The 22,032-nt window shown below is 41.6% G+C and overlaps 2 protein-coding genes across 2 annotated transcripts in view; one reads left to right on the top strand and one right to left on the bottom strand.

Moving 5' to 3' along the window:
- Positions 1–11,677, top strand: part of tbl1x (transducin beta like 1 X-linked) — a 173,219-nt gene extending 161,542 nt beyond the window's left edge. The window contains exons 11-15 of the mRNA XM_084310911.1: positions 2,303–2,377; positions 4,433–4,560; positions 6,523–6,688; positions 7,425–7,526; positions 8,319–11,677. Of these exons, the coding sequence (XP_084167037.1) occupies positions 2,303–2,377; positions 4,433–4,560; positions 6,523–6,688; positions 7,425–7,526; positions 8,319–8,345 (498 nt within the window). The 3' untranslated portion in view covers positions 8,346–11,677. The remainder of the gene's footprint in view (positions 1–2,302; positions 2,378–4,432; positions 4,561–6,522; positions 6,689–7,424; positions 7,527–8,318) is intronic.
- Positions 11,678–13,965: 2,288 nt separating this feature from the next.
- The window catches only part of gpr143 (G protein-coupled receptor 143), a gene marked incomplete at both ends in the record, with an annotated part of 64,241 nt that continues 56,174 nt past the window's right edge, over positions 13,966–22,032 (bottom strand). Inside the window, 2 exons of the mRNA XM_084309456.1 lie at positions 13,966–14,069; positions 18,251–18,503. Of these exons, the coding sequence (XP_084165582.1) occupies positions 13,966–14,069; positions 18,251–18,503 (357 nt within the window). The remainder of the gene's footprint in view (positions 14,070–18,250; positions 18,504–22,032) is intronic.

Here is a 22,032-nt window from a genome sequence, read left to right as displayed (position 1 = left end):
GTCGTCTGAGAACTTCTGCAGGTGGCACCCGCTGGAGTTGCGGCAGAAGTCTGAGGTGTAGAGGGTGAAGAGGAAGGGTGACAGCACAGTTCCCTGGGGGGCGCCGGTGTTGCTCACCAGTACGTCAGACTGACTGTCCTTTAGTCTGACGTACTGTGGCCTCTCAGTGAGGTAGTCCTTGATCCAGGCCACCAAGCCGTGCTCCAGCTGCATCGCAGAGAGCTTCTCCGCTAGCAGTGACGGCTGGATGGTGTTGAAGGCGCTGGAGAAATCAAAGAACATAATCCTCACTGAGCTGCGCGGCTTCTCCAGGTGCGTGTACGCTCTGTGGAGCATGTAGATGATGGCATCCTCCACCCGATCTTCGGGTGGCTAACGTTAGCTACCTAGCAACTGTAGCTTGCTAATACGGGCTGTCCTGGCTGGCTAACTTTTAATTCGCAATGGAGTGGAGCTAACTAACTGTACAAATCGATGTGATTGGCTGAGACTGTATTTTGTACGGTTGGCTGCCTGGCTGTTGTGGATTCGGGTAGCCAGCTAGCAGCTAACATCAACTCAACATCAACACTCTGTTGACACTCTGAGCGAGTTTGCCGACAGCAATGTAACAAACAATATGGTCCGTGCGGAACCATTATCCCCAACACATAGTTCCGTGTGTGAGTAATGTTGAGCCACCACAAAAGATGAATCCAAAGTTGAATATAGTAAGAATAGTACTAGGCTATATTATAACACATCTTTGCAAGTAGATTACATTAGCAAAATGCCCTTTTGACATGTAGCCTACATATTCATAATCATGACAGTTTATTTGGAAGTATTTTATATTCTGTACTTAGTTTTAAAGTGGTCAGACAGTTCCCTCTGTGTGTAATACAGACACTCTTCACACATTCATAAATAACACTTACAGAAAAGCTTATTGTGCACTGTAATACGTTTTGTTCAATGAGGGATTTTTTTATGTACCGAATACCGTGAAACCGTGGTATTTTTGCCCAAGGTTATCGTACCCTCAAAATGTCATACCGGCACATGCCTAGTTACACTATAGGCTACACTACTAGGTCTACAGTCTACACTATACTATAGTTTAAGGCTACTTTCACTGTTTTACTGCATTACAGTACTGTTATATTGTCATTTTTTTATCAATACAAAAAATATATTACATATATATTGTTGGTGCTCCTTACATTTAGGTGGGAGCTCCTACATTTTTGCTGGTGCTCCCAACTTTTTGAAGTTGGGAGCACCAGTGCTACCAAGTAAAAATGTTAATTTCGAGCCCTGCATAATTTGAACTATACACAATACATCAAGTCAAGAGTTTTAATTGTCACGGCATACAAGTATACAATGAAATGCGGGTGGTCTTGCCCGCGACGATGTGCATAATTTGAACTATAGACAATACATAATTTGAACTATACACAATACTGAATTTGAACTATACACAATACTGAATTTGAACTATACATAATACTGAATTTGAACTATAGACGATACATAATTTGAACTATACACAATACTGAAAGGTTACAGTATGTAGATTTGTTTATTTGTATGACAAAGTCAGTCAACCCTTGCAATCAGTCTCATTTAATGAATTGAAAACAGCATTGATATTACGTAAAAGCAAACTGGCAATAGAAAAGATGTTCAAAATTATCTAGTTCCCTTAAAACGCTAACGCTATTAAATAAAAATATATAGTGGAGGTTAAAATAAGAATATGACTTGGCCTGAAAAAAGCTCAGTCAGGAGATTTTTTTTTGCTTTAATCCCTGCCTTCGGGAACCAACTCCAGCACGGAGCCCGGCCGGTGTGAAAGGCCTGTTTGAGTGTTAATGAAATAGAGTAACAAAGGTTTGAACACGCTGAAGTAAAGGTTTTGTGTACTCGCATTACTTTTTACTGGTTGCCAGATGCCTGCTTTTAAGTTCCAGCTGAGATGTTGTAAAAATTCCACGGACAATTTATGTTTTACAAAGGTTTTTGTAATGTGTGTACCAGTAAATATTCTGCATGATTATCCAAAATGGCCATCCGCTGCCATTCATTTCGAGGCTCTAGTCAAAACAATGGACTTCTTCGTCTTCTTGTGTCACCTTCCCCCACTCTCAGCGCCCGTCTGAGATCGCTTTCGGAGCAGACACTCCTTGGCTACAACGGTGGTCAATCATTTTCGCCATCAGCAGTGACTGGTCAGTTCAGGGACCGTTCACAACCGGACGTGGTTGACAAAAAAAAAGCAAGTAGACTATTGTTATGTATTGTGATCTGTGTTTTTCAGAATGAAGTTAATGCCATTAAGTGGGACCCGTCAGGGATGCTCCTTGCCTCCTGCTCAGATGATATGACCTTAAAGGTAAGACGATTATGGTACCTACTGTTTAGACCCATCTCCAATTAGAGGTAATGAACAATAAAGGCTATTGCTAATTGGTATTTTTCAACCCCATTTGAAGAGTTTCACAAATTATATATATATATATATATACTAGGGCTATCAATCGATTAAATGTTTTTAATGTGTTAATCGCATGATTTGCTTACGTTACGTGAGAAAATGGTTAGGGAAAGTAATCATAAGTACTTATCAGTCACAGGAGTCTTCAATAACATTGAATGGTGATCCATTTTGTGAATAACTTTGTTCTCTAATGTAACAATATCTTTGTTGGCAGACGGCTCCTTCATTACGACATTACTGCTACGAAGCATAATTAGAGAGCATAGCGTAGCTTGACCTGTGTAACATTACTTAGTACCTGTTGCTCCGCTGGGAAAGACCATTCATCACTGTATCATTTATAGTCCATTCGGAAACATTGTATTATGGAATAAGATGTCTGATCACGTATTATTGTCCTGGTTTTAGGGCTGAGCCCGAAGGTTCGGACCTTCGTTCGTTGCATTGGCACTCAAATCTTAATTAATGGGTTCAAACCTCCGCTTAATTTTTTTTTCTGAATTTCTAGTTTTTTTTATTTATTTTACTCAAAAAATATATATCAGAATGTGATATATATCAGAATATCACAGTACTATGTTGTGTTTACAATAATTCTAAAGTCACACACGAACACAGACACAATAATAATAATAATAATGGATTGGATTTATATAGCGCTCTTCTCTGACTGACTGTTGCTCTGACTCAGAGCGCTTCACAGAGTCCATTATTCGTTCATACACAGTCATACAGGTGGTGGTAAGCTACAATTGCAGCCAGAGCTGCCCTGAGGCAGACTCACGGAAGCGTGGCGAATAATCATCGCCTACGGCCCCTCCGACCACCACCAACATTCATTCACATGCATACACATTCATACGAGGCAAGTAGGTTAAGTGTCTTGCCCAAGGACACAACGGCAATGGGATGGACATGGGCTTGAGCGGGATTCGAACCACCAACCCTTCGATCATTGGACGCCCCGCTCTACCCCTGAGCCACGCCGCCCCACAACACAGTCAGTCAACGAGTCACGTGAGGAGGGGTCACTGTCATACAACTGGAAATGAATCAAAGTTAGTCGCGCTATGCAGGTTTAGCTTGCCAACAAAGATGCCATTTTAATTTTTTTAAGATATGTTTTTTTTTTATTGTGGATAGGACAGTTTTGGAAATGTGTGTCCTGGGCCGGATTCTAACCCAGGACGCTGCGGTTTACGCTGAGTGTATGTACGTCAGGCCACGTGAGCGGATCGGCGCGGGGGAGAAATCCGCTCTTCGCTCTTTAAAGCTTGGTCCGCTCCGCTAATCGCTCATGTTGACCCCGCCCCCAAGTCGCTCTCCGCTCGCGCACCGCTCACCTTGAATCGAGCGCTCCCCGCTCCCCGCGCCAGATCGCTCGGCATATATATATATTTTTTTGGAGCATGGTGTAAATTAGCTCAAACTACAACAGTCTACACCCCCTGGGCCCCTTAACAATTGTTTGTATTGAGCCGCATTGTAATTGTACCCATTCTGCAATGTTAAATAACGTTGTTTATCCATTCACTAGCTCTACTAAGCGATGATAGCTAGCCTAGCCACAATGCTATGGTCGCGGCCATTAACGTTAGCATGTAAGCTAACGACAACAACAATGGCGTCAGATTCAGATTTCTAACATCCTGTGAGTGACAAAGCCTGAACATTGAAAATGGCCTTCATGTTTGTACATCGCCATCTGTTGCTTTGGCATTGTACTACATGCATATTACATCAGTGTTAAACCACTGTGTGAGCGAGTAGGGTCGAGCATATTATTATCGAGGATTATATGTTGTTGGCTATCTTGAATTTTTCCTACAAAATAAAATGTTATGTCTATATTTTTTAGTATGCGATTGTTGTTTTTTCTTCTTGAAAATGTGCTTTGATATTTCAAACCCTTCATTCATCATGTATTCCTTCTCTTGTCTTCTTGTCCAGATCTGGAGCATGAAGCAGGACCTGTGTGTCCACGACCTCCAGGCTCACAGTAAAGAGATCTACACCATCAAGTGGAGTCCCACGGGTCCCGGCACCGGCAACCCCAACTCCAACATCATGCTCGCTAGGTGGGAGTTTGTTCACACACAGCTCTTATACATTCAATCTTTATTTAATCTCCATAGATCTTTGAGGGCAAGCCCTCATTTATAATGATCTTGTAAATACATGTACAATAAATATACAATAAATGCTAAAATAACACAAGAGTAAGAAAAAGGAAAATAAATCTACCGGGGAGAAATGGTTGGCGATTAAGGATTTAAACTGACCAATGGATACCATTGTTGTGTTTTATTAGAGTGTATTGTAGGGTGTTTCATGTGTCGGGCAAAAGCAGATTTTCCAAGTTCATTGCAAACTGGGGACTACACAGTACTACCTGATCTGGTCCTGTAACCAATGCATGTTTTTGAAGTTCTGAGACAATGTGCTGATTCACGTGGTTGGAATATGGAGGGTGGGGAATGTGTGTATGTGTGCATGTGGACAATCTTGTCTAAGATAAGAGAAACGCCGCCATCCCCAATAGTGTGTGAGAGCTTGTGTGTTTTTTGTGTTTTGCTGAACAAGACTCTCGTCAGACCCTGGCATTCAAAGGAAACCATGTCTCAGACCAAACTCCCAGGGCTTGTAATTGTCAGTGGCCCATAGCCTTAAACCTGTGACCCAGACAGCCATGCATGTGTAAATGTTCTACTTCAAATACCACAGGCATTTATTGCCTTTGCCGACATCCCAGGGCATGCGCATATATTTCAGATGTAAAACTGTCATTATCAGCACAGCTTGTAAGGAACCCAGTAATCTTAAGTAAATGCCACCATTGTGCACAGAGCCATACATATTAAATTTACTCTGTCTTGCCTTAAATCCCTTTTCTGAGCCAGCTTTCAATTAGTAGACGAGAGCAACCACCCAGAAGATTAAACCTTACTATTAATACCCTTTGTGATGAAGGCGTGTTAATGCAAGTGAGCTTATCTTCTTCATTATCACTTGCTTTCAACTGCGTCTCGGTTTCAGTGTGACATGTTCACAGCATCTCACTTATCAAAACTACATCACACATCTCTCTTTTTTTAATTTTTTTTGGGTGAGCTGGAATAGTTTAGTTTTACTTTATTGTCCACAGTGTGGAAATGTTGTCTTTGGTCTCACCATTGAATAAACGAATAAAACAACAACAATGACAATGACAGCAGATACGTAAGCAGTCATTTGAGGCTTTATAAAAGCAGCACAATGATCTGTCAGTGCCGAGTCCGACCTCATCTTAAATAACAAACGGCATTGCTTGTTGTAATTAACAAAGAGAGGCAGAGTTGATTTTGCACACAAAAAAAGGTTAAAAAAAATTAACTTTTTTGTTTATCCTTTTTTTTTTACATAATCGAATTTTATTTTCATATTCGAATCCCATGCCTATCGAACGAAGCTTCAAAGTATTTAAGACAGCCCTAAATGCCATACAGTATAATGCTGCAATGTCTGTGGGAAAGGGCTCTTGAGTGGGGGTTGAATTGGGGCAGTATGGGGTGGTAGGATGGGGGCATTGTTCCTCTTTGCCCCACAGTGTCTCTGTTGTCGTTGACAGCTGGTGTGCCTCTTTGCCCCACAGTGTCTCTGTTGTCGTTGACAGCTGGTGTTCCTCTTTGCCCCACAGTGTCTCTGTTGTCGTTGACAGCTGGTGTTCCTCTTTGCCCCACAGTGTCTCTGTTGTCGTTGACAGCTGGTGTTCCTCTTTGCCCCACAGTGTCTCTGTTGTCGTTGACAGCTGGTGTTCCTCTTTGCCCCACAGTGTCTCTGTTGTCGTTGACAGCTGGTGTTCCTCTTTGCCCCACAGTGTCTCTGTTGTCGTTGACAGCTGGTGTTCCTCTTTGCCCCACAGTGTCTCTGTTGTCGTTGACAGCTGGTGTTCCTCTTTGCCCCACAGTGTCTCTGTTGTCGTTGACAGCTGGTGTTCCTCTTTGCCCCACAGTGTCTCTGTTGTCGTTGACAGCTGGTGTTCCTCTTTGCCCCACACACAGTGCCTCTTTTGACTCGACGGTGCGCCTGTGGGACGTGGAGCGGGGTGTTTGTATTCACACCCTCACCAAGCACCAGGAGCCTGTCTACAGTGTGGCCTTCAGCCCTGATGGTCAGCACCTCGCCAGCGGCTCCTTCGACAAGTGTGTCCACATCTGGAACACCATGGTGAGTGTCGGAGAGGATTCAAGTAGTTGCACAGATCTGAAGAGTGCTCTAGGATACAGGATTACACTATTAGAGGCCTTTCACACCGGCCGGAGCCGGTTCCCAAACGTAATCTCGAACCGGCCGGCGCGTTCACACCGGGAATAATTGGTTCGGAACATGAAAAATCGGTGCTCAGTGTTTTCTTAGAGGGCCGAACTAAAGCCTCCGTCATGTTCCGAAACCAATTATTCCCGGTGTGAACGCGCCGGGACCTACGTTCGGGAACCGGCTCCGGCATGGAGCCCGGCCGGTGTGAAAGGCCCATCAGTGAGATGGATAAATGGGTAGAATATTTGGCTATATCTTTTGGATTTGAAACTAAATTTAGGTGATAAAAGTGTCAATGGAGTGTGTATGAAATATTGGGTTATGGAGTAGTCAGTTGTACACAGTGATGCAATGGTAAAATAAAAAGACCTTCAGTCAATGATCGTTGTAATGCCATAATCATCAATAAACGCATATATATATGTGCGTGTGTGTGTATATGTATATATATATATATATATATATATATCATTTTAATTTAAAGTTTATTGCAATAGTTGTGGAAATACCTCCAGAAAAGCTGAATTATCATGGTCTCTTATTTATTTATTTTTTTAGCCTTTATTTAACCAGGTTTGTCCCAAAGATTCCTAATAGTCCTCAGTTGAGTTGGTTGTGACATGATGGTTGTGTGTGTTGGTTTCAGACTGGAGCCTTGGTACACAGCTACAGGGGAACCGGTGGTATTTTCGAGGTGTGCTGGAACAGCACAGGGGACAAAGTCGGTGCTAGCGCCTCAGACGGATCGGTAAGCTTGAGTTTAAAGGCAAAACGTTTATTTTGACACAATTATCATTGTACATTCAATGTCCATAACTTGCAGGATTACTTGCGTGTTGCGATGAATGAGAATGAAACAATTGATGAGTCCATTGATATCCTCTATTTTGTATTGATATTGCGTGCAAAGGAAGCCTTTCCAAACAACTTGCTTCATCAACAAAAATAACACGTTCATGGTTGCGGGGCGGGGGGGTGACAGGGTTCATGGGAAATACAGTCTCATCATGAGGATTAGGCTACCAATTGTTTCGGCAAAGGTCTCATTTGTTTACTGTAATTATGCCAAGGTATCACAACCAATCTGGCAGTGGCAATATATTTTGTTGAAGATTCTCTTTGTAGTAGCTTTAAAGGACCACGTCGACATGGGAAATGCGTTATTGTATTCTCCAGAGTCATACAAGAAGATGGATACCAATTTCCTCGTGTGCGTTCAGTAGAAAGCTATCCGGCTGCAAGCTAGCCTAGTTTAAAAACAAATGAATGGAATCACATTTCTCATAATGTTGCCGTGTTCCTTTGAAGCCTCGGACTATTCAATGGTCATTATGGAGTTATTATTATTGATCATATGTACTGTATGTACATGTGCAATTTATTGTTCACTCTGTGCTTATTTCTGATAAAACTAAATGAATAATAAATAGGAAAGCAGCCGTTGCTGTAGTCCCATAACGAGTGCTGATCAACAGAGCCAAGTGTAGAAAAACATTCAAACACATAATGTTTTATTAATCCTGTTATCTCTGCCCTCCAGGTATGCGTTCTCGATCTTCGAAAATAGCATCCCGGCAGAGACTTTGAAGACAAAAATTCTGGAATGTGCAGCGAAAATGCCTTCTTCTGACATCAGCAAACACTCTCATTGGGCGAGACAGGGCTGTACGCGGGATAAGGCCCTCACAGGAACTGGAGGGACCACAGCCTCCTTGTAAAGAAACCAACTAAACTCAATGAGCATTCTTTCCCCGGATGTGTGTTTTTATGTAACGCGCACTCCCGTCGTAAGACCAAACCATGGAAAAATCTGCTGTGATAAAAATCTACAGGATTGGGACTCAGTCCAACAACCCCTTCAGTTTGGCATCGTTTCTCGGGAGGTTTCTGATGAGGAGGCGATGTGAGATCCTCTCCAGACCGCCGATCCTGCTGTTCTCCGTGCCAAGGGGCGGATTCACACACACACACGCACACACACACACACACACACACACACACACACACACACACACAGGTCTGGCATGTAGAGAAAGGTGTGAGTACGAAACACACCAGTGTTTTTTGGCTGTGTGTTAGGCTACACATTTACGATGGAAAAGTTGTGTTTTTAAGAACTTCTCTGAGCAGAAATGTTACTTTGTTGTCCCTAGAGACGAGAGTAACGTTATTAGTGATGCACTGGCCTCCTCACTTTTTTACAGGATGCTTAACAGTTTCTCCTCAGCGGAGACTAGTTTGTTTCAAGAGTTACTTCTGGCTGATTCCTGATTCCTTTTTTTTCCTTTTTTTTAAACGGGATTTTTGAAAGTCAAAATATAAAAGTTCCGCTATGAGGTAGCTCTTAGCTCATGCTTGTTTAACATTGATGTTGACAACAACAACAACAACAACAACAACAAACACCCAACAGCAACAACCTGCCAAGAACTAACTTCTCAAAGAAATGTTGAAATTCAAAAGAAACGTCGTTCTGTGACATCATCTCTACAGGAAGTGTGGTTTATAAAATAAAAACAAAAAAAAATTAAAAATGTTCTCCCTTCTGGATGTAAATTTTAATGAATGTAAAGATATGTAAATTAGCCGATACACAGATTTATATACTGTGTATATATGTTTATATACAGTAAACTTTAATGTCATTCTGTGGAGAGGTTCAGCACTGTCTAAACTCTCAACATTTTGTTATTTTTTTTTCTTTCTCTTTACTGATATTCCTTAATGAGTCTTTTTTATTTGTATTACATGCATGTCAGTTTGATTTTCTTTTTCATCATGATGTATGTTCTACTTGGCCAATCATGTATACAGTAGGTTTGTCCTGGGCGTTACATGCCGGTGAGACGAGAGATGAAGAAGTACATTATTATATATATTTTTTGGTTTTGTTTTAAGCAGTGAAAGTCTGTGCCTCCGTTGCCTGCATTCCGCCGACCACCAGGTGGACAAACTTGAGATGGGACGATAGTCATCGCGTAGCTATTTGCCTAAAGTGTCACAATTCTATGTGAACGTAGATGTCAAACCGTGTCCATGAGGACGTCATGGAGACCCAGCTGAACCTGTGTGGTCCTTGATTCAGGCAACAACCCGCTGAGTGATCAGCTAGTGACACCTTTTCATAAAGCAAGATTGTTCAGCTCTGTGTGCTTTCCTGTAATGTGTCGATGTGGGTCTCACAAGGTATTGGGGGGGTCACCTTAGGAGACGAGAGCAGGTGCAGGTTCCTCTCACACCGATGGTAGAAGTAAAGGTTTAGCACCATAGCAACCAAGGTATACTGGACCACTCTGACATGGTGTTCTGAACATTCTGACACTGGATTTTTTTTCAGATTTGTAGATCTAGTGAATTTTTTTTTTGTGAGCTTCTCTCAACGATATCAGATTGTCCATGATATCGCTCCATGTAAGAGACCAGACCCACTTAGCACAATCCCCTTGGAATAGCTTGTAATGCATTATTGTCCCGTTCATCTACCGTCTTCGGTGACTCAGCGTTTTAAGCAGGTCCCTCACAGGACCGACAGAAGCATAGCGCCTGAGTAGCAGATACCAGCTGGTTCATCAATGTGTGAGTTTGGCACCTTCCCCTGATCAGTCTACTGAAAGTCTTGTTTAAATTTCTACCCCAAAAACATGGTTAGTCGGGCAATGGTGGGTCCACTGTTTAGGTTTAGCTCCCGCTACCTGAGCGGATTGTTCAGATGTGACTTGTAATTTGAAATGCCTATATAACAAACTGGGAGTGAAAAGTTTTCCTGTTTGCAGCGGAGCAGACGCACTGTATTCATTTTGTTTTGACTTGACATGGAGTTAAGCCCTGTATGGCGAGCTCACCATTGCTTACAGCAGTGTGGTGCAAACAGCAGAAGAGACACAATCGATGGGAGTGATCCTGGCAGCTTGCCCCTGAAATTTCATGTCCACTTACCAAGTTCTAAAATAAGGACCGTATAATACTGACCCATTGATTTCCCATTACTCTCGAAGGAACAATTAGACCATTACCATGAGGTCATTGGACAAACTTTATTGACATATAATGACATTTTCCCTTTTCTGACATGTTAACACTTTCCATTAGATTTGAGTATTTGGGAAAGTCTCCGCTACCAATACCTTGTTAGTACAGTGGTTCTCAACCTGGGGGACGGGACCCTCAAGGAGGTCACAAGATGATTTGAGGGAGGGGGGTATACAAATACATTATCATGTTTATAATATCTGGTGTAGATGCAGTTTTTCTTGTGAAATAATGAATATTTGGATGTTCTAAAGCTCTACTCCAGTCTATTAAACAAGTAAAATAACCTGCATAGTAGAAACGTGTGTCAACGGTCACTATTCTGTCTACGATTGTCTATATAATGGGGTCATGAAGAGGTTTCAGGGGTTGTCAACTGCTGTGTTAGTCTAGCATTGGTATCCGTACTGGTGCATCCCTATCTGCTCACTGGTGTCTAATGTAAACACAGTATCTTCTACCTACAGTAACATGCCACCACTTTGAAATGCCTTTTTTTCTCTTCTGGTCCCTTATTATTCTTTTCAGTCCAACTCTCTTTAGAGCAACGTGAAGTGCACTTTTTCAGACGGTTGGGACACCTTGTGTTTGGATGTTGTGGAAAGTGAAAGATTATTTTTTCCTTTTCTTCTTTTTTTTTTTTAAAAGTTTTTAAACGTCATAATTGGACATTGGTGGATGGCTTGCAGTTGTCTGACGTGTTTGTTTGCCGAGAGCCATTATTGTCTGTGTCAGACTGAGAATTGGGCTGTGGTCGGTGGCCATCTTGGCAGGCTATGAGGAGCCCAGCGTGGAGTAAGTGCTGTGACAGCTAATCATCTCTCGCCTACACCCCAGTCTAGGGTGTAGTCACCCCTTGTTTCCAAGACAAAAAAAATACATGAAGTCACTCAGTCTCAAATAAATCACTCTATTTTGATATTAGAAAACAAAAGTGTCATGTGTTTTTTTTATATTCTTGCTTAGATGGCAGGGAGGACTAATGCTATATCACTGAGATAGCAGTTGTCCAAATGTGGAAAGTGGCTTCAAGAGTATATATATTTTTTCTATCTGTATCCATGTCAATTATGCACATTCTGTATCTGCTCATGTTAAAGGCTATAGATAAAATCTTTATCTAGGGGATACGTAAGGGATAATGTATAGCTACATTATCCCTTACGTATCCCCTCCCTACTTCCCATTTCCCCATGAGAAATTCACCTGATTGGATAAAGGTGCTGCTAGTTGAGACATGCTGGTGCTCTAGTGGGACATCTAGTGGCTCAATCTTATCTATAGCACCTTTAATGAGGCATCATTGTATTATCTCACACGTACCACTTACCCAATTACAATTGAGTGCTGAGTGATTACATCAACGTGATCGCAAAAAAATAAAGCCATGAAATAATACTGTCACCAACACAACTTTTTAAGAAAAATGCTCAGTATTTAATAATATATAAAATAGTTATTAGAAGTAAAAATACAAGATGGAAAGCTGGAACAGAGAATGATCTGCTTAAAAGAAAAAAAGACAATCCCATAATCTCTACATTCTCCAGTGCTTTTGGGGAGTGGGACTAATTACCACTAGTGCATAACCGGCGTGAATTGTGTTGAGTGCCTTTGGTCAAAGAGACAGGCTCGTGTAGTTAAAGGAACACGCCAACTTTTTGGGAAATTAGCTTACTTGCCATCTACCCTGGAGTTAGACAAGCAGATACATACCATTTTCTTCTCTGTGCATGCATTAGGCTTAGGGAACAGGAATTCACTGGAAGTAGGTGTGCCAGTGTAGCCTAGTTCTCAACAGTCACGAAATACACTCCAAATACAAGTCCAAAATGTTTCAGTAAACATGCAAGCCATTCTGAAGAAGGTGTGTTCACACCGAAACGTCATGATTACAGGCTGCCAATAAATTTGGAAAAACCTGGAGTGCGTGCCTGGACATTGTTTCCCTATTTTTTATGTATGATATCAGAGGTTACAGCACCCAGTGTCAAGTCTAGTGAGGTGAGCGCGTTCTACAACTTTTTTTTGACCTGTGTATTTACCACGTGAAAAAAAAAATTATAATTAGACATTTTCGTTTTTTTAAGTAGATATACATATACTCTGAATATTTTTTTGTCAAACCACTGCTGCCTGGGTGCAGTGATTTCATCACCTTAAAAGCCCAGTTAAAAAAAAAAAAAAAAAAGCAGCTTTTTTTTTGGTGTGTTCCTTTAAGACACCTCTCTCCCTATTCTCCTGTCAATGACAGAATGTCAGGGCGTTGTACTATTGACTATCTTGACTTCGACATGAGACAGGAGTCATGACAGTGAGGTAGCCTTGGGACTATTCAATTGCTGTACCGTTAATGAGTCAATAATGTAACACCTCACTGTCCTCTTCAGACTGATTAAATGGGGTAAGATGCTGGGACAAATAGAAAAGCAAGTCCTCCGAGGCCTGGAATTACAGTACAGTGGTAGCCATGGACGAAGGCATCTATCCTGCATTAGTACCGACCGCCACTGTAGACATTTGTTGCAATGATACATAGTCAATTTAATTGGAATACGGTAACACCAAAATGCAGTCTATAAAATGACTGGCTACTGGATTATTAATTTGTTTGTTAGTCTAAAATTAGTTGTAATTTTCTTCCTGAACAGTGCTCACGCTGTCAAATCTGTGATAGCTATGTCTGTACTCCTGTGTCATCTACTGGCAAAATGTGAGATTATTTGATTAGCAGAAAAAGTGAAAGTGAAAAGGTAAGGCCCATGGGTGTTTCTACATGGGCATACAGTAGCTCCTGTAGATCATGACAAAAGTCTGAAGCAGAGTATACCTGACAAGAGGAGCGCAATCTGAAGAGTAGGGGAGGGAGCAATGTGTGATAGAAACCATAATATATGTCATGTGGGGGGGGGGGGGGGGGTGCTATGACCTATCATGCTGTGCTGTTGTGTTATGCTTTCATTCATATATTTCATACATATGTGTTTTGTGACCTGTGAATTACCAGGTGAAAGATATTTTCTGTAATATAATAATGTGTGAGGGAGGGGGGGGGGGGGGGGAATAAAAATTCTAAATGACAAAAAGAAAGAGTAGGGGAGAGAGAGGACGGTGGGAGTCTGGTTGTGGATGTCAGGATTTGGGGCTCCACTCTCCCGCTACTGCCTCGCAGAGTTCTCCAAGGATTCTCCGTCTGCGTCTACATCCTCATAGTCTCGATGCTCGCTGGAAATGTGGATTTCAATTGTACTAGACTCTGAACCTGAGCAAGACAAAATAAGGGTGAGATTACCGACTGAATGCTGGTTGATTCCATCTCTTTTCTTTCTGCACACAGTGTGACACTGAAACCATGTTTTTTTCCATGTCAGAGGTGTTTGTGTGTGAACGATTAAAGATTCTGTCTCTTTCTCCCCCATGATGACCTCTTGGAGATATGCATGCTGTACATTGTGTATATTCATTGACTCATTTACTCACAAAATGTATTTTGGGAATTTGGGGTGACGTGTATCCTCACAATAGTTTATACACATTTTTACCACCAGACTGTCAGATCTTAATTTGTGTTTGAGTTTGTGAAAGACAGACAGGCTATGATATTCATAAACAGGAAACATGACAGCCTTGGAAATTGAACTTTATTTCTTAAATTTTCATGTCAGGGATTTTAAATATTGATTCAAAACAATGATTATTGTTTTGTACATTGCCTAGATGGTGTACAGGTACAAATAACTAGAAAATGGTAGAAAACCTTACAAACATATATATCCCAAAATACATTTCATATTTTGCCCTCACTCCATTTTACTAGAAAGAGAGAACAAATATTGACATTTTGATACAATAAATTCCATTGTAATCAATTATGGACAAAATCATTCATCTTTTTAAAATAATTTACCTTGGCCATCTACAGTACCTATTTAATAATTACATTGTAGTGCTTCAAAATACCAGGCAATAAAGTAACCCTTACAAAGAAGTATGGTATTTCCAAAATAGTATCATGGTATTTCCATATTATTTAGTGACCAAAAAAGAGATAGAATTACCATGATATTACCATTGGTGTCATGGTTTAATTTGGATTATATAAAAGAAGCCGTGAAGCCAGACCAGCACTCTCAGGTTAAAAATTTAATGGCAGCCTGAAACAAACATGTTTCGGAATTATGTATTCCTTCTTCAGTGTTATAGCTTGCAAGCTATAACACTGAAGAAGGAATACATAATTCCGAAACATGTTTGTTTCAGGCTGCCATTAAATTTTGAACCTGAGAGTGCTGGTCTGGCTTCACGGCTTCTTTTATATAATACTTAATGGGATTTCAGCACCCAGTGTCGTATCTTGAGAGCGCGGTCTAACTTGACATTTAATTTGGATTATACCATGGTATTATTTAAGTGCAAAAGTTGGTAAATTATATCATGGTAAAACTGAAACCATTAAACTACCATGATACATTGGGAACCTACATTACAGGGATGCAAACACATGTAGGATGAAAAAAGAGAGAGCTAGCCAAAGTCGGAAAATAAATGTGACCGTGTAATATAATATAACAATATGACAAAGGCCTGTGTTATATGTAAAGGATAATACACAACGAGGTGTGCGGTTATTAAAAAATGATGCACAGCGCAGGGGCTAATAACCCCACAATGGTTTGCAGAGATGAAAGTGGGTAAGGGGAAAAAAGGTATGGATTCTTTGGTAGGTTATGTAAACTTTCAATTCATGAAAATGGCCAACATTTCAGATTAGGCTAGGCTGATCAGTTAGGTTTTTTTTTTTATCCACTTTTTCTCCCATTTTCTATTTTTCTCCCATCCCAACTTTTCATATCGTCCAATTCAACCCTCCCCCGTCTTTGAACGTTGTTTCTTGCCTCCCACAAGCCGGCTGCAATGTGGACTAAGTCATACATAGCACAAGTCCCCTCCGATACTCGAGGTAACAGCCGTCGCATCTTTTCACCTGCGCGGCTCGATCTTTCAGCGTCGGGGGTGTGGCCCCGCCCCCGTCGCTTCTTGATTCTACTGCGCAGGCGCACCAACCGACCTGTAGGAGTCGCTGTCCACAACGCCCGATCCCCACCCTTCAGTTTCCCTCCCCGTAATACGGCCAATGTGTATTACTGTGGACGACCAGCTAAACTGAAAGCAATGTGGAGAGCGGGGCTCGAACAGGAAGCTCGAGCCTAGTCTCCAGCATTCATTGCGAGCGCCTTGCCCACTGCGCCACGTAGCCGCCCCGCTGATCAGTTAGGTTTAAAGTTGTGTTATAGCAATTCTACACCATAAATGTAATATATGTCATTACTTTTCCACATGCGTGTTTTGCTTCTAATTTGACTAATCTGCTCTCCTGACATGTTGCTTCATTCAGGTAATTTCAGTTTGCTGCATCTCCTCATCCAGCTCTATGTTCCCTTTCTAGGAATTCCTCAAATAAACAAGCTAGTGTTTTCTAGTGCTGCTTATCTTTCCCCCAGGCATCCTTTGTTTTCTGTAACTTGTTCCAAGGTTCCTAGTGTTTTCCCCTGCTTAATGCTTCTCCTCTTTATTGGAGTGAGAACATTTTGTCCAGGTTCAGTGTTTTTACACATATTGATGACTGAAACGCAAAACCTCATATCTGAAAATGTCACTTTTCTTTATTTTAAGGATACCCAATACAACACACAGCTTTTGGCTTTTGGCAAATATCTTACAGACAGACTGGATAGGTGCAGATAGGAGGTTTCTCATCATCCAAAGTGAGTCAGTTTTGGGTTTACGACTGGTGCGTTTTATGCACTGAGATCAACTATGGCCTTTACTTATCCCTTCCAGGTTTAACAGGGGCTGTTCTTTCGTCTGGTTTGGTTCTCTGGGCCAACGTGGAGTATACTGATCAGGGCTACGTTCTAGCTTCGCCCTATTGTCCAATCCCTATTTTTCTTTGCCTGAAAGGAACTTCGGAAGGGAGATTTCTTGCAATGGCAGCTGCTTATATACAGGCAGGGAGGTGTTGCCCTATACTACTAGTCAGTGGTAGATGCATTCATGAAAATTCTTTCAGTGAGCAGCCATTGGCGCACGGAGCAGTCCAACAGGCGAAGCAATATGCTTTGCCAGCATTCATTTAACTAGTTATAATTCATAACTTTCATTATGTTTAAAGTCTTAGTCTATTCGTATGCCCCCCCCCCCCCCCCCCCCCCACCCGAGAAAATGGAATAAAATAGAAAAGTCACCCAAATTGTCATGGAAATCAAGGAAAAGCTAGTTGTTTGCATCCCTGACAATTGATTACAGTTACTGTGAAAACACAACAGCATGTACTGGATCAATCTCTCCTTGCTTAAACCATCAAAATAGGGCTGGGCGGTATGGTCAGAATATGATAAAATATTTTATTATTTTTCATGTTTAAAGTTACTTGGTTTTTATAGTGCACATTACAGTGATTCGACATGTGTTTTTTGTGTATTTTTGTAATACAATTGTCACTGGGCTTTATCATTCAAAACAGTGCTTTTTAATCAGACAACCATCTTTAAAACATCACTGCAACAAAAGATTTTTAGATTCATCTATAAAATACATACTTTACGATTTCTATATATCATTGACAGAGGTATACAAAAAAAGCCATACCTTTGTATGGATCTGTGATGGTAGGCATATACCTTAATATTCAGTATACCTCCCAGCCCTACATCAAACCATACAATCAAATCATCCAATCAGAGGCTTAGGTGATTAAAAGGTGTTCTAGTATAGATAGATCTGTCTGAAGGACGGATCCCCTGGTGGATGACATCACGTCACAACCGTCTCATCTAAAAGAAAACACATACTTGGCATTAAAGGGATATCCTTGTCACTAAATGCTCAACTACTGCAGTTATTTTACAAGTAAGAGAACCACTTAATGTAAAATGGGTTTCATAGGGGAGCTCCAGTAGCTCACCGCGTACCTCGAACGCTATTTCGGCGTCGGGGACAACCGTGCTCGTCACGGATCTGGGGTAGCGAGTTCGACTCCCGGACAAGCCGTAATTTTCTCAGAGTGTCTTTCCCCCATCTGTACCCCCATTCAACCTGTTTCTGTCGGTCATACTTGACCAGAAAAAAAGCGATAAATGCAAAAAGAACCAGCGGAATGGTCAAAGTTAAAAAAAAAATAAAATAAAAATGGGTTTCATATCCCTTTAAGAGGAGACAGTCCGGCTCCAGGAGACAGTGGAAGGGTGTGGTTGGAGAGCAGTGTGTTATAGGCCGGGGACTTCACCAACCCATGTATACAGAGGACTTCACCAGCCCATGTATACAGAGGACTTCACCAGCCCATGTATACAGAGGATTCACCAGCCCATGTATACAGAGGACTTCACCAGCCCATGTATACAGGGGACTCGCTATTGTCATCTCCCTTCCAGGCCCCGTTACCTTCTGAGAGCACGCTGATGGCGTCGGAGGCCTGCTGCCCGTTGCCCATATTGTTCTTCTTGGCTTCCTGGACGTGGCTCTGGTAGAGCAGGGTGGAGCCGACCATGGGGTTGCAGCCCCCCACGTTGGCCACCGAGGTGGAGGCGGAGTCCCAGGCCTCCTTCCTCCGCTGCATGCTGAGGTCCACATCGAACCCCGTCCAGCCGTGGAACGCCAGGGTGTTGAGGAAGCCCTGCATGGGGTTCAGGATCCCCTGAGGACGAAGAGAATGGTCTTAAAGGGGCCATATTTTGCTTTATTTTTCACTATTTGTATAAGCCTCTCTCTCTCTCTCCCTCCCTCTCTCTCTCTCTCTCTCTCTCTCTCTCTCTCTGAGTGCTGACTGACAGGGAAACCGCTTCCGCATTATTTCCACTCGCTTGGTTTTGCTCATACTTACTCAACGTTACGCTAACTCCTCCAATCACAGTTAACCCCTGAGGTCTAGAGTTTCTAGCTCCACCTTCTCAGAATATTCTCTTTTTTTTTGTTACATAATGTAAAATTACAGATTCATACCTTCAAAATAAGCCATCAATTGTCAAATTTGAGACGATAGTTTTCAATCAATGTCCTATCAAACATTCTGGTACAGTCATTACCAATTTGCAGCAGGAGCCTCTGAAGAGAATTCAGTGAATTCAGCTAATGATAAGGGAACTACACTCCTTCCCAGAATGCAATGTGATGTCAATGTCAATGACTAATTCACACCATGAAACAAAGGCCCAGCAGGGAACAATTACGGCTGAATGGGGGTATAGTGTGACTGATCAATACAGGCAGGCCTACAGCAACACACACTTTGATTTGATGCCATGCATACACACACTAGATGGTTTAGATATTTAGATAGATATATAATAGTAATATAATAGAAAGAGAGAAAAAGAAAGAGAAAGAAAGAAAGAAAGAAAGAAAGAAAGAAAGAAAGAAAGAAAGAAAGAAAGAAAGAAAGAAAGAAAGAAAGAAAGAAAGAAAGAAAGAAAGAAAGAAAGAAAGAAAGAAAGAAGAGATAGAGGGAGAGAGGGGGAGAGAGAGGGATATAGAGGAAGAGAAAGAAAGAGGGAGATACAGAGGAGAGATGGAGGGAGAGAGAGGGAGATATAGATAGACATGAAACCTAGGTATGTAATTTCATCTTTCATTGTGACAATATTGTCACCCACTGTACAAGACTGTACAAGAAATTCCTTCTGTAATGTACTGATTTCTTTTGATTTCTCTGTTTGAGAGAGAGAGAGATAGTGTGTGTGTGTGTGTGTGTGTGCAGGGGAGTAGCTGGGGGGGGGGGGGGGGGGGGGGTTAGGATGATTCCAAGGGCCCAGCAAATGCCCCAATTTTTTTTATAGATTGGGGGCCCCACATTTTTTAATAGATTGGGGGCCCACAAATTGATTCTTTCATGGGGCCCAGAATCTCCAGCTACGCCCCTGTGAGCGCACCTTTCTACTCTGCTGTCATCACCGTGATGCGCGCTTGAATGAACTGCGAGATAACTCATAACTCGTACACACACGCACTCTGTCTCTGCCATACAGTAGTTATGTTGTTTTAGCGCAACGTGGGTATATACACGGGCGAGGATGAAAAGCATGTTAGACTACTTTTAATACATAAATTAACGTTCCGTCGGGTCCCGTGTATTCTCGAGAATGATAATAATAATAATGCAGGACCTCTTCAGATTATATTATCAACGACAGACAGTGAGAAACACAACCCCCCCTCCTCTCGCGCTGAAGAATATGCATATTAGATCACTCAGTGATTAACACCTATGCGCTGTTTGTGTGTGCGCGCGTCCATGTATGTGCGTTTCGTGACGCGATGTAGTTCTTATCGCAAATGGAGATTATTACAATCATACCATCTAGCAAGAATTAAACGTATTTACAAGTCGTATTAGGTTTAGCAAGTTGGGGGACGTATACCTTACATGTCAAAGCACTAGAAATGGCCATTTTCCTATTTTTATCGATTTCTGAAAAGATGTCCTTTTTGAGCATTTAAGAGGGATTCTAATTCTTTTGTTGTCCGCCGACGGGTTCAAAGCTCCAGCGTGACCCCTAAGGGTTAAGCATTCTTACACGTCACAGATTGACGTAAATTCAGAATGGCTTGGTTTAGTGGGGGAGGTTCTTGTCTCAGCTGAACTGGAGGAATGGGACTGGGTAGGTTCTTTCACATCTAGTCAGTGTTAGTACAACCCCACATTGCTAGAAAACAATGCAAACCACTGGAAAAGGCCATTTATAAGATAGGGGACCTTTAACCTTTTCGCGGCCAACCATGTATATATACTAGGGCTGACCCCTATTAGTCGAATAGTCGACTAATCGATCAAAAGGAGCCGTAGTCGACTGCCAACCTCTTAGTCGAATAAAAAAATTATAATAAGAATTTATAAAAATAAATCTTAAAAAAAAAAAAAAAAATTATCATTCTTTCCAAACGAAAAGAGGCCTAGAATACCAGATGCTAACTGCCTAAGAAAACAGGCACAGAGGCACTGAAAGAGGATTTCACCCATCTAATGAACACACTAGACTAGACAAATATCAAGATGTATCCATCAGTGGACCAATTGCATGCTTTTGCAGAGGACAAGAAGCCTTCCTTCGACTCCTTCAGACATTAAGCACCCCCACAGCCCAAATAGAATGAAAAAAAGTAAAAAAAAATTAAAAATTATTATATATATTTTGTTTAAAAAAAGAATTCTTCTCATAGTTGACTAATAGCACATTTCGGCCAATCATAGTCGACTATCCAAATCCTTAGTCGGGGACAGCCCTAATATATACGTTATTGGGCGCCATCCTTAACACTTTGATTACCACTGGTGAACATGGTAAAATGTGGTTAAATGCCAGCACCCACTTCAATGATAGCGTTGTGAACGCATAATCTCTGTCTTAAATTATGGCTATGTGTCTAATCTGCCCGTCGTTTATCAATGACTTGTTTGCAGTCAACATTGTCGAAAAGGATTGTTTTTTAATCGCTTCATTTCCGTTTTATAACATTTTGAAAAGCCCTCGTTTTTCAGGAAGATATAAAGATTCCGTGATAAACGGCATTTACTGGAATATTCTGGCATACACAAAAACGTTGTAATTTTTCTGCCTATTTATGAATGGTTTTCAAATAAACGCTAGATTATCGATAGTATAATTTATGTGTACTTATGCAAGCTATAGAAGCGGGCTGAAATATCGATTCTCTCATTTCCTGATCAACGGCACACACAGACACACACACATATGGGACACGTTGATATATCTGTGAAAAAAGCTCTGATTATCCCAAGACTGGTAAAATAGATTCCTTACCTCAGATCAGATGTTATCCAAAAAGATTATTCCAATTCCTGATCGCCATTCCAAATATCGATCGCGTTTATTGATTCAGCGTTGGGTGCTGGAAATACATAATCCACGCTGTTCTGGGGTCAGCGATCAACTTGGGTCTCTTCAGTTGGCTTGACGGAAAAGTTAAATGAAGAAACTGATGGGGTGCAGTTACACAGGGAGAGACGATAGGGGGCGGTATCTTCCCAATTGAGCTCAGAGAGACTCTGCAGCACTAACCTGAGGCTCGATTGATGAAATATGAATGCAAATCGCCAATAAAAAAAAATACGACAAAGGGCGGCTACGTGGCGTAGTGGGCAAGGCGCTCACCACGAATGTGGAGACGCTGGGCTCGCCTGTTCGAGCCCAGCGCTCCACATTGCTTTC

This window comes from Notolepis coatsorum (assembly GCF_963971535.1).
Source record: "Notolepis coatsorum genome assembly, chromosome: 3".
Lineage (NCBI taxonomy): Eukaryota > Metazoa > Chordata > Actinopteri > Aulopiformes > Paralepididae > Notolepis > Notolepis coatsorum.
Note: the sequence above shows the minus strand (reverse complement) of the source record. Positions and strands in the feature narration are given on the sequence as shown.